We start from the raw sequence: 12468 nt of genomic DNA, 5'->3' as shown, positions 1-12468 counted from the left end.
ACACTGTGAGAATTGTAAAACAAAATGCTTATGCAACTTCTAAAAATAGTTTTAAATAAACGGTATGTATTGGATATTAAGTTTCATGTTGATATATATTACCGACCTATACACGGTTTCAATGTCAAAATACAAAAACACGCATCCATTTAGATGTTTTGTTATATTTTTTTTATCTAATGAAGGTTAGCTTTATGTTTTGCGATTGTTGTTCTTGTCTGTAACATGACTTCAGAACTGGCACTCATATATCTTTCAGTATATATATATTTAGTTTAGTTATATATATATATATATATATATATGTATATAGAACATTATAAACATACGAGAAAAGTAATATTATCACTGTCGACTAGAATAATTGTTTATTAAAACTATGATTACAAGATAATTCAGACGATATGCTTATGTCTGAATTTAATATTGGATAAAATAGTTTGAAATAAAAAGCAAATAATATCTATACAGAAGCCAAATGAAATAAACAAAAACTGCGCAAAGCAAATATTGCGGACTTTTTCCAATGAAAAGGCGACAAACAAGCTGAAAGTCAAACTAGTATTAAATAGGTATACGCTCGTAATTACAAGTGTATTGTATTGTCGCCATTTAGACAGTCGATGATGTATAGTTCGGCTGCCGATTTTCATTCATTATACGGCAGCGTGTTTTACCCCACGCGCAGTCGGCCATCTTGAAGAGAAAAAAATCTTGCTGAAACTTGAAATAATATTGGGAAAGGTAAGATTTCAGCCATAGTATCCCAATTAAAATAAGAATAATTTATATATATCGTACTGGGTCCATTTTATTGTAGGTTTTTCGAAACCGAGCATCTATGATTTATGCATCATAATTTTTTGCCCAGTCGCGGCAATGACCTGAATTTTGGAATGTGCATCATTGACAAATGTGTTGGAAATTCGATCAAAGTCGTTGTTCATCATTCTATCCACAAATTAATCATTAGTTTTGCAATTAAAACATGTAGATCACGGATTAGTAGCAGTAATAGATAGGCTAATTTAGGGCCTCCCATTTTCCCCCAAATTATCAATTTTGTCTAAAATCTTAGATGTGTTGTTATACGGGATTCTTCCGATCCCTAACATCTTAACGGGTTTGTGCAAAAACCAGGGGTGTTTTGAAAAATATTGAAATTGTATTATGTGAAGTATTTTATGGTTTAAATTGATCATAAAGGTTTATATGAGGAAGAATTCACTGTCCAGCTTGTTTTGTTACATCACAAATTGCTTGGTGTCCACATAATTATTTTTTTTATCAATAGTTTAGTAAGTTCTTTTACATGCTACTGCATTTGTTTTTGTCACTTCTAAAATACCTTAGAAGATTTAAATAAAGCACTTCACACAAAAAAAGTAATGAGCCTTCAATTTATTTAAAAAAATGGTGATGTAACGATGACATTCCACTATAAATGGAACCCTTTCTTGTTGTAAACATTTACTTTTTTATAATTTGTAATGCTTTGTCACATAAATAGTTGATTTTTATGCAGAAAAACCAAGCAAACCATGCTGAGTTTTGAAGCATACAATCGGTTTTAGGACTTAACATCCAGATGTAACTGGACACAAAGGCGCACATCAAAGAGTAAAGTTATATACTTTTGTGACAGTAATATGAGCTATTTGAGGCTTATTTCTCGTATATGTCTCTTGATTATTGCGTAACACAGGTACATAACATGTTTATACATTCTTTCTTACTAGCACTAGAGACTTAAAATGCTTTTCAAAATTATTTGGACGTAACTTGGGACTCTTTTACCCAAATGTCAAAATCGGTAATGAATGGTGTCGCCGGTATGTACTCGTGTAATAAGAGCTGTGTGACAACAGGCATTTTTTAAGAAATTCCCAATTATCTGGTTAAAATTTACTCAGTTTATAAGCAAAATTGCGAATTATGACTGCATAAAATACAGCGTGTACCGATGTAAACACAATGACTTTGTAGACGTAACATAAGACACCGTAGACGTAACATAAGACACCAAAATACCAGCTTTGGATCGATCTTTACAACACATTTGAACTGAACGCGCGTGAAATCGAATGTTTTAAACTTCAAGACAATTGAGAAAAATCACTAGTTTGTGCACCCGTACAAGCGAAATATACAAGCTGCATCAATTGATGTCATGAAACTGAATGAAATAAGCCCACCTCGAATCTGTTAGGACGTAACTTCCACGGCAACACTTACTCATGCTTTGCTTGTTCCGCCATCTTGGATATACTACACAGTATCAATGCGCGCGTTCGGTGCTACTTTTCTGTCACGGTATTAGCTATATGCCACACAGTTAAAGTATGTCGAAATACACAAAGGGCTGTGTACATGAACAAAATCTGAATAATTTGTGACGTAACATTTGAGACACGACTTTAGGCGAAATATTTCGGTCGATCAATACACGTTTTGTACGTATTTATGGGAACTATTGTTTTCATCAAATGAACACCTAACCTCGGTAAAATTAAAAACAGGTCACTTAAGTGAATTATACATGTCTGTTGTTGTCCAAAAACCAAGCGATTCGAGACGTAACATATTTGATACGAAATGTTACGTCATGTTTTCTTTAGATAACATCGGGATTTATATGTTTTCAACTCTTCCAAATGCTTATTTGGCAAATGGACGTTGGGAAATATACCTTTCTATAAAGATAAATCGTCTGAAGCGACCAAAAGTCCAAAGCGCTGAAGGCGGCAATATCAGTTTTCTGAACCCATGGTAAAAATGTTCGTCAAATGTCCAACAAAACTGACCAAATTTTATAAAAAATAACTAGTTCCTGTATTTTTAAAGATTATTATTATACACATATAAAATTCCATCAATGTTGTCTTTCTAATGATTACAACACTGGAAGCATAGAAAAAACGCAAACTACAACTAAATCCAATTATTTGAGATGTAACTGAAAATGCAGGACAGTGAATTCTTCCTCATATTCATATTTTACCATGTAAGTGAAAGTTATTTTGCACAAAACAAGCATTTAATGCATTAAAACACATTATTTACCTTTCCAACAAAACGAAAGTTGACTGACACAGACAACAATTATGCCAAGCGGAACAACTCTACCCAATCGTAATCACTCGGCCACCTCCGACAAGCTTTGAGATAGACCTCGTAAATACAAACGTAACAACTCGGCCATGGCCGAAATGTTCCGATTGTTTAAAAATTGTGCCCTGAAGGCTTGCAGGTGCCCTTCATGTATATATCGCTGTTTTGACAACAAAAAATGAAAGAAAAAACACGTCAAACTCATAATTATTCGTAGGATATGACATTTTTATGTATGGAACTGATAAAAATAACATAATCTGGTAATATTTCTTGTTTTTGTGATATTTTTTAGATGTTAAATGCTGTAACCCGGAATCCCGATCGGAATAACTACCCACTTTTGATACTAAACAATTTGTACGTGAAGGATTTGCCATATCAAAAAAACTTTAAAAAATCCGTTAACGTACAATTATTTGGACTACCATTTCCCCCTAGTTCCTGAATTTATTTTTACCTAGAATTTTAACATCCGATGTCCACTTGACATTTTTTATTGAAGGTTATTCCATTTTAGACATTCTTCACGAGAAAGTTTTCAGAAAAAGTATGTCCTTCTTTGGTACTCGCTAGTCTAAAATAATAGACGCAATTCTTCCAATCCCTAACATCTAAACAAGTTTGTGCAAAAAACGGGGGTGTTTGAAAAATATTGAAATTGTATTTAGTGAAGTATTTTATGGTTAGAATTGATCATAAAGGGTTATATTTATGTTTTACCATGTAAGTGAAAAGTTATTTTGCACAAAACAAGCATTTAATGCATTAAAACACATTATTTACCTTTCAAATAAAACGAAAGTTGATAGACACAGACAACAATTATGCCAAGCGGAACAACTCGACCCAATCGCAATAACTCGGCCACCTCCAACAAGCTTTGAGATAGACCTCGTAAATACAATCATAACAACTCGGCCATGGCCGAAATGTTCCGATTGTTTTAAAATTGTGCCCTGAAGCCTTGCAGGAGCCTTTTATGTATATATCGTTATGTTTGACAGAATGAAATGAAGAATACCCGTCAAACTCATAATTATTCGTTGGATATTTATTTTTTGTGTACGAAACTAATATAAAATAACATTATCTGGTAATATTTCTTGTTTTTATGATATTTTATAGACGCAATATGCTTTTAAGTGGAATCCCGATCGGAATAACTACCCACTTTTGGTACAAAACAATTTGTACGTGAATGATTTGCCATATCAAAAATCGTGGAAAAATTCCATCAACGTACAATTATTTGGACTAGGTACTTGCTAAATATAGATGATATTTTAGAAACAATTTTTATACAATGACATCATTTTTGCGTTATAATTCAGATTCCTTTCCCAGCCTGTATGCTCTTTAACATTATGATATTGCTTTACAGTCCATACCTTACACAATGTCTAGAGGAGGCAGGGATCTGGACTGCAAGATTTATGTGGGTGACCTAGCAAGAGACACAAATGAGAAAGACATTGAAAGGGCGTTCAGTTACTATGGTAGGCTGCGCAGCGTGTGGGTGGCCAGAAATCCGGCAGGGTTTGCCTTTGTGGAGTATGAGGACCCCCGAGATGCAGATGATGCAGTCCGTGGACTAGACGGAACGTAAGCCTTTTTTTCATCTTTTTAAACTTCCCAGTATCAACAAAATGAGCTTAGGGTAAACATTTGTCAGGTTGCAGACAAATTTTCATTCTCATGTAAGCCCACTCTTTTAGCAAGCAAAAATGTTTCATGCCATCAGTGTTTTTTGGCCCTTTTTGGCCCGATTACCCTCCTTATAATTTATATATTTCTCCCGAGCCCAGGTAAAGAAATATCCCTCTTTTTTTTGGGGTGTGGTTGAGTAGCATTCAACTCTTAAACATTCAACAATTTAGCAATAAAGTGCCATTCATGAATATGTTTGTTGAATAAAGGTTCGAAAACAAGTTAAATGATATATGAATCATGTAAGTATTAGCCCTTTAGCGCATGTATAAAAGTTTGGCCTACATTGCCCATTAGCGCATGTATACGCATTGGGCCGCCTCTATTGTTTACTTGATGTAATCGCATCACCAACATTTCAGAAGAGTCATTTTAAAATTTCAGTTTTGCATCTTTCATTTTGTAAACAATATCCTGGATGTTTATAAAAGTAAAGCTAAGTATTATTGGTATTGAATTTCCCTTGGAAATATCGTCTCATAAAATTAAGAGGTAATTATCTATACTGCCAATCACAGGTGTGATACTCTAAGCACTAGGATGATAAATAATGGAAAATACCCCAAATTTAATGATGCATAAATCATCATATATATTATGTGGGATCACTTAAGCATTAAAGAAAATTAAGATTAAAATTAATTATTTTAAATCAAACCTAAAAGAATAGAGATAATATGAAGCTGAGAAAATAATTAATTCGCTGACACATGTCCAGCATGGTTCTGGCTGTAAAATAGGTCCGGTAAACATATTGTCTTCTGCAAAAAATTTATGTGTCTGAATGATCCAGATCATTATTCATACCGGAAATATCAGTCATCAGCTCCTTTTTGTAAACATTTTTAGGAGAGGGTAATAAAGTAAAACAGACACCTGGGACTTGATCTCTCTGCTGGATGACACAAGATATTCCTGCCATATTTCTGTGTATTATACACTAAAACATCAATGGTCAGCTTTTTAATCTGGATGGGTCTTTTTTCATGATAGGGGTAGTAATATTCAGATCGATCCCAGCATTTTTTATAAAGTAATGGTAGAAGTCCATCTTGAAAATTCATTCTCAGATGAAATAAAATGATTTAATATTTCAACATTGACACCATTTATTAGATGATTTAATTATCTGTAAAAAGAATATATACATAAAAAATATTTGGCCACAATTGTTGGGAGTAATATCGATCTAAAGGTCATACTGCTGCATAAATTTGCACTTTTACAATTCCCTTAGAAATGGCCTTTACAAACAAGGACTGCTTATTAGTTAGTTGGATATTGACTGGGAGGTGTAATCTGGCCACTTGCCTATGTGCTAAAAGGTTAATAAACTTTTAAAAGAAAATGCCATTTTTTTCTTATCAGGGGCCCTGCTGCCATTCCCTGTAAGGTGGAAAAACAACAACATTGCATGTTTGCCAGTAATATGTTGATATAAATGTTTATTCATGGTTTTATGTAGCAGCTTTTACTCATCAGTAATAATATATAAATCATTTTCCACTCCAAAAAGTGGGCACTTAAAGAATGGACATATTCAGTTCACAGAATTCTAGTATTAAATAAGCACATTTCACTTTCAGGAGTATAAATGGTGTTCGTGTGAGGGTTGAAAACTCCACAGGAAAAGTTCGTCCCAAGCCATGGTTGAGAGGTGGTGGTGGTGGCGGTGGTGGAAGGAGTGGAGGAAGACCAGGAGGAGGTAGGCGGCCATTCCACCCGGATGACCGCTGTTATGAGTGTGGGGAAAGTGGTCACTATGCTTATGACTGTCCCAGATACAAGTCCCGTGGCAGGAGGCACTCAAGGTAATCATAATTGTAGTTTATGTGTTCTGTACTATTGTTTCTGATCTACAAATATTTTTTGTGCATCTGACAATTTGTACACATGTAAAAGTATCCAATTAATGAAGAATTTAAAACAATAGTTCTTAAATATTTAACCTTAATTTATTCCTAGACAATATTTGATATTAAGATGTTAATGGCTGTTACTGGTACTTCATTTTTAAAAACTCTGTTACTCAATTCAATAATATTGTGCTCTTTCAAGGTTTTTTTACTCCTCTTTCTACAGATGCTTATATGATTGAGAAGAACTCAATAGCTTGTTATTTGTATGTTATAACTGTCACACTTTTATGTATCTTGTTAATCAACAATTTGCTGGATTTTAGGAAATTAAGTGGTGATATTATCTGTACTGCTTCCTCAATTCTAACATAGTTTTGACCGATTTTTGCAGACCGTCAAATGACATCTCATATGATCAGCTTGAAATGACTACTGTCAGCACTTCATCACTGTCAGATAAACATCCCTGTGACTCGATCTTCACATCGTGTAGATCGCCCCTCACACCAAACCGCACACAGAATGATAATAAGAGAGTCTTGATCATCAGAGGCGTCTAAAATATATAAAATGATACACATCCGTTTGAATTGCCATCTGCCACGATATTGCGTGGCTCGAGTCGCCTCAAGTTTTGGATTGATTTGAGTCTCAATCACTTGAATCAACTAGGCATCACTGTTAGAAAAACCTGATATAACTTCAACTACAACATCTTGAGTCAGCCATTGCTTGCAATGTTTGTTGATCCGAGAGACGTAGATTTCTATCGTCAACCTAGACACACACACCTCTGCAGTTGATTTCATCTTTAGATCAATTCTGCAACTACCTTCAGTTCACATCAAAAGCTGAAGATCAACCCTTGATCCATGTTTGAGACTTCTCAACTCAACTCCACTTGATCATGAATGAATATTAATGATGACATAATGTTCAACTTTGCATTGCTATGCAGAGTAAGTTTCAACATTTTAAAAATAATGAACTTTATGGGGGGAAATTTTTGGACATGAATTATATAAAGTAAATTATTGAAGTTTTTTAATACTTTAATACAACCTAATGGAGAAGTTGAACATTAAACTGTAACACTATAATTTCTAATTTTAGATTAATGGTAAGTAAGAATTTGGAAAGTGATCTCATTGAATTAGATTGTTGTGATTAAAAGTAAAGATTAAATTTGTTTCCTTGCATTTATAACATGAAATCAAATTTGAAATGGAACAAGTAACATATCAAAATCTCAGTTACATGACATCTTTTAGTTTTGAGATCACGTTCCTACAAAATCATTGTTACTGAAGTAGTCAACTACTTTTATATTCCAAGTTCGGAATATAAATACAGCATTTTAGTTAGATTACACGTTTTAAACTAACTTAATGTCAGTTTCCATAGCCTGCATTCGTGTTTTAGCACAGCAGTAATTAACAAAAGACAGCAATTAAAGCAGTCACATAATATGTGTGAACATCTTATCAAGATGTGATGATATTTCAGGTCACGCAGCCGCTCCCCTCGTCGCCGTAGTTACTCAAGAAGTCGCAGCAGGAGCAGGGACAGGAGGTCAGTGGTTTATATGTTGTGCATTTCATTATCAGAATTTCTTTCCAAATCTGTGAACACTTTGCTAAAAGGTAACTTTTCATTCAGGCCGTGTATATGACCATTCAATTCTGATAATTCTGAGAACTTGACAGAACTGTTCTGAGGTTGTATACATAAAGCAATTTAGTGGAAAAGTCCCTTTATTCTAAGTGATATTTATACAATGTTTGTATACCAAAACTTTGACAATAAGAAGAACATGGTCTTAATTTTGAATGCATATTAAGAAATATAATGAAAAAGGAGATGCTATGTAACTAAATGTTTACAAAATTAAATGTATTCACTAATATGCTTTATGAATACTGTCCTAAATATGTTCTGTATTGCTTACACTTCACACTATTTGGCAATTCTCCTTTATTGTTTCAGGCGTGACAGGAGCAGGGACCGATATGGGTAGGTCTAATCACCAGATGTCTCTTTGTTTGTAGGCTGTGATGGTGCCTGCAGAATATAATGTAGAATGTGTTACAGTAGATCAGATTAAGGAAACCTCTTGCTTACAGAAAACAACCACTATATTAAAAAAACAACATTTTTTTAAGAACTGTCTTCAATATAAGTGTTCAAAACTGTTATATCCCCATAACAACATTTCAAGTTTGGATACAGAAAGTGACTTACATTATTAAATCAAGAGGAAATTGAGTTCTCTGCTGATGGTCTTAAATAATAATAAATTACTTAATGCAAAAATCTTTATCATCGAAACAAATTTAGAAATAAACGTTTGTCTTGCTGGAGTATCATTAATGAAGCAATCATTGTTTCCCTAAAAATATGTTTATAGTGTTCAAGTAATAGGGTAGGTTAAAAAAAGTACTGTATAACTAGTGAAAGGCTCATATATGTAGTAGCATTCAATGTAGTTCATGGAACATTTTAATACAGTAACATGTGCACTTTCAGGAGAGACAGTCGTGACAGGAGTAGCAGGGACCGTGACAGGAGCAGCAAGGATCGTTATGCTGCCAGGTAAGGGGAACTGTGAACTGTCTTGTGTTGATTGTAATGAACATCTTCTCTGTGACTTAACATGCAGGTATTAAGCTGCAGTGTGAGTTACCTCCAAGTATTCCCCTTTATAGACAATCATTTATCTATTGGCCATAACTCAATGAAGTTGGCAGAAGCTCTAATGCAAGTTGGCGTCTAAGTGCGGCTGTAAAGCCATTAGAAAGAAGCCCTGTTGTCAATACACTTCAACTTGTATTTTGTGATTTTATTGATGGTGAGCACATTAAAATCCTTCTTGCTTTAAAAAGTGCATCTCCACATTTGGTTTAAAAACACTTTGCATTTTTAAATAAAAGTATTGTATGATTTAGTAGTACAAAAGAAATACATGTGTCTTGTTTTTCAGCCGCTCCCGTACCAGATCCCGTTCACGAAGTGCCCGAAGTGTACCGAGGAACGACGACTAGACAGAAACACATGAGGGGATACACATCACACACTTTGTACATAGCATCATCAATGTCCCCATGCAGATGTGCCAACATTACAGTGACCAGCACAGTGCACATGACATTCACCATCATCTCTACTGTGTGTCTATATTGTGGAACATTGACATTCTTATTAAGGGAGCTTTGCCTCTCTTATTGAACATTTATTAAATATCTTTTACTGACGATGTGTTTTATACTTCTCAGATGAAGATTGTAGATAATGCCATTATGGAAATAAAATGTTGACTTATTCAAACGTAGCTACATTTAATCTTTTATGGCATGTTTTTGTTATTGAATAAAAAAAATACTTTTATTCATCATTTGTAATAACATGTTGACTGTTCAGTCTTATCATTCCTCGACATTGTTAAAAACAACTTTGAATAACAATAAAGTTCTTTTGTATTACTTGTGTGCAATTCCCTATTCTTTGACGACTGTGTATTAATTTAAAATTTAAAAATCAGTGTAAAAATTATCTTTGTTCTTATTAGAACAGGAATAGAAAAGCAGTTGAAAGGCTGATTAACGACCGGGAAGAAAAGGGTAAAGTTCTAATCATGGTCTTTATTTCGGAAAGAATATGGTCAAGTTATACTCATGGTCTTTATCTCGGGAAGAAAAGGGTCAAGTTATCATAATTTATTCATGATCTATATTTCGAAAAGAAAAATGTCCAGTTATAATCATGGTCTTTAGTTTGGGAAGAAAAGGGTCAAGTTATTATCATGGTCTATATTTCGGGAAGAAAAGGGTCAAGTTATAATCATGGTCTATGTTTCGGGAAGAAAAAGGTCCAGTTATAATCATGGTCTTTATTTCGGGAAGAAAAGGGTCCAGTTATAATCATGGTCTTTATTTCGGGACCAAAATGGTCCAGTTATAATCATGGTCTTTATTTCAGGAAGAAAAGGGTCCAGTTATAATCATGGTCTTCATTTCGGGAAGAAAATGGTCAAGTTATAATCATGGTCTTTATTTCAGGAAGAAAAGGGTCAACCTATAATCATGGTCTTTATTTCGGGAAGAAAACGGTCCAGTTATAATCATGGTCTTCATTTTGGGAAGAAAAGGGTCCAGTTATAATCATGGTCTTCATTTCGGGAAGAAAAGGGTCAACCTATAATCATGGTCTTCATTTGGGGAAGAAAAAGGTCGAGTTATAATCATGGTCTTGGTTTGGGGTCGAGCTTTAATCACATATTTGGTAACGGGAAGAAAAGGGTCACTGATTTATTTCACTGGAATAAATTTTATGCTAAGTGTATTTTCTGCTATTAAAATATGGACATAACCCCATTTTAAAGAAATAGTTTGAGTTAAAATATGTTATTCCGAGACTGAAACGCGTTATATGTTTACTTTAAGGTTTCTTAATCAGATGCCGTTTAGCAATATCAGTAGTCCAAAGGTCAAGGCTACATATAACAAAATTATGCCTTGAACAATAAATCCTTCCATCTGAGGTTTGATTATGATAAATCTAAAAATGGTACGCATGGCATCATGACTGGTGAACGAGAATGTTAACAATATATTGACATGCTGTAAAATGATTGTTCTATGTAGTTTACATTGCCCATTATACTTTATTTCTTGATTTGAGGTCAGTAGTTCAATGTCCAAGGTCATGATCAACACATTTGTCAAACCATTGCCCATGCATTTGCAAAAAGAGTAAATGGACTGAAGCTTGGCCAGGACTATATAACTCCTAAAAAGATCAAGGTCAATGTCACAGTCAAAATGTATAGTATGGCATAAATGCGTCAAGTATAAAAGTAATTCATATGGAAATGAATTGACATACCACATGGAAGATTGATACATATATACAGGCCTGTGCATTGCCTTTTACCATTACTATCTTGGAGAAACGATCAAGGGTACAATATTGGGAGTAGGATTGGTCCCAGGTTGAAAGCATATTGATCAAAGTTTACCAATGCTGTCAAGTACAAACAATTTTTGACCATTACAGTACATTTTGGACAGTTTTAATGGTCAAAATATTATCGTACCCGGAGTTTTGCAAAAATGAAAATCGAACACATTTTCTCGGGTGACCTGTAATGACCTTTGCATTCCAAAAATGGCATGTGGTTTACCATAAAATAGATCAAATAACTTGAAACATTTCTGTTTAAAAGCTCAATTACAGCTAATTTTCCATTGTGTTAACCCTTAATATATATTTTGAGTGAGTGTAAAGGTTATATAAGCTGGAAGTAATATTATATTGGTCCCAGATGTAAGGTAGTCTAGTAAGTCTTTCTAGTGTGGATTTCCGTTTCTAAAAATAGAAAACTCGAATCTGAGGTTTTGAATACCTGAGCTGCTAGCTTTGTATGATTAATTGGATGAGTTTTGTGAGTAGATATTGCTCATAAATTTGGTGAATGAAAAACTAACGAAAGGAATTTAAAGGACACAGTAAACGCTCTTTAAGGCATCAAAATGCCTGTGTTCCACACGAAGACGATCGAAAGTATTCTGGAACCAGTGGCCGTGCAGGTGAGTTTATATTTTGACAGTTGCCTCTGTATCAATTAGTGGGTGGGGTACACATTAGTCTGAGATTCTTAGACTTATAGTAGGGGGATAAGCACGCTTTAAAAAATGTAGGGGATGGCAGCTTCAAATAGGCCCTGCTTTTACAAAATGAAAATATGTACTTAGTATACATGCTCATGTCCCTCCCAGATAGAATTTTGTTA

At 34.2% G+C, this 12468-nt stretch overlaps 2 protein-coding genes across 13 annotated transcripts in view; both read left to right on the top strand.

The window, feature by feature from the left end:
* Window positions 1–617: 617 nt before the first annotated feature.
* Window positions 618–10159, top strand: LOC128232098 (probable splicing factor, arginine/serine-rich 6). 4 transcript variants are annotated; one of them, XR_008260487.1, is made up of 7 exons: window positions 618–744; window positions 4496–4716; window positions 6408–6632; window positions 7072–7639; window positions 8187–8252; window positions 8667–8693; window positions 9207–9230. XR_008260487.1 is itself a non-coding variant. In XM_052945457.1 (7 exons), exons 2-7 carry the CDS (start codon window positions 4511–4513, stop codon window positions 9719–9721), a joined length of 651 nt encoding a protein of 216 aa, XP_052801417.1. In that variant the 5' UTR covers window positions 618–744; window positions 4496–4510; the 3' UTR covers window positions 9722–10159. The 4 variants fall into 4 exon arrangements, 2 of the variants coding, with proteins under 2 accessions (XP_052801417.1, XP_052801418.1); XM_052945457.1 differs by lacking the exon at window positions 7072–7639 and adding an exon at window positions 9661–10159 and having other exon boundaries at window positions 9207–9272; XR_008260488.1 differs by lacking the exon at window positions 8667–8693 and having other exon boundaries at window positions 9207–9272.
* Window positions 10160–11963: 1804 nt separating this feature from the next.
* The window catches only part of LOC128230415 (vinculin-like), a 30145-nt gene continuing 29640 nt past the window's right edge, over window positions 11964–12468 (top strand). Inside the window, exon 1 of one of the 9 annotated variants that reach the window (XM_052942648.1) lies at window positions 11964–12265. In XM_052942648.1, coding sequence (XP_052798608.1) covers window positions 12209–12265 — 57 coding nt within the window. In that variant the 5' untranslated portion in view covers window positions 11964–12208. The remainder of the gene's footprint in view (window positions 12266–12468) is intronic. The other 8 variants (XM_052942649.1, XM_052942650.1, XM_052942651.1 and 5 more) reach the window with 8 other exon arrangements.

The sequence above is a fragment of the Mya arenaria genome, chromosome 4 (genome assembly GCF_026914265.1).
Source record: "Mya arenaria isolate MELC-2E11 chromosome 4, ASM2691426v1".
Classification (NCBI taxonomy): Eukaryota; Metazoa; Mollusca; class Bivalvia; order Myida; family Myidae; genus Mya; species Mya arenaria.
This window is presented reverse-complemented; position numbering and strand designations above follow the sequence as displayed.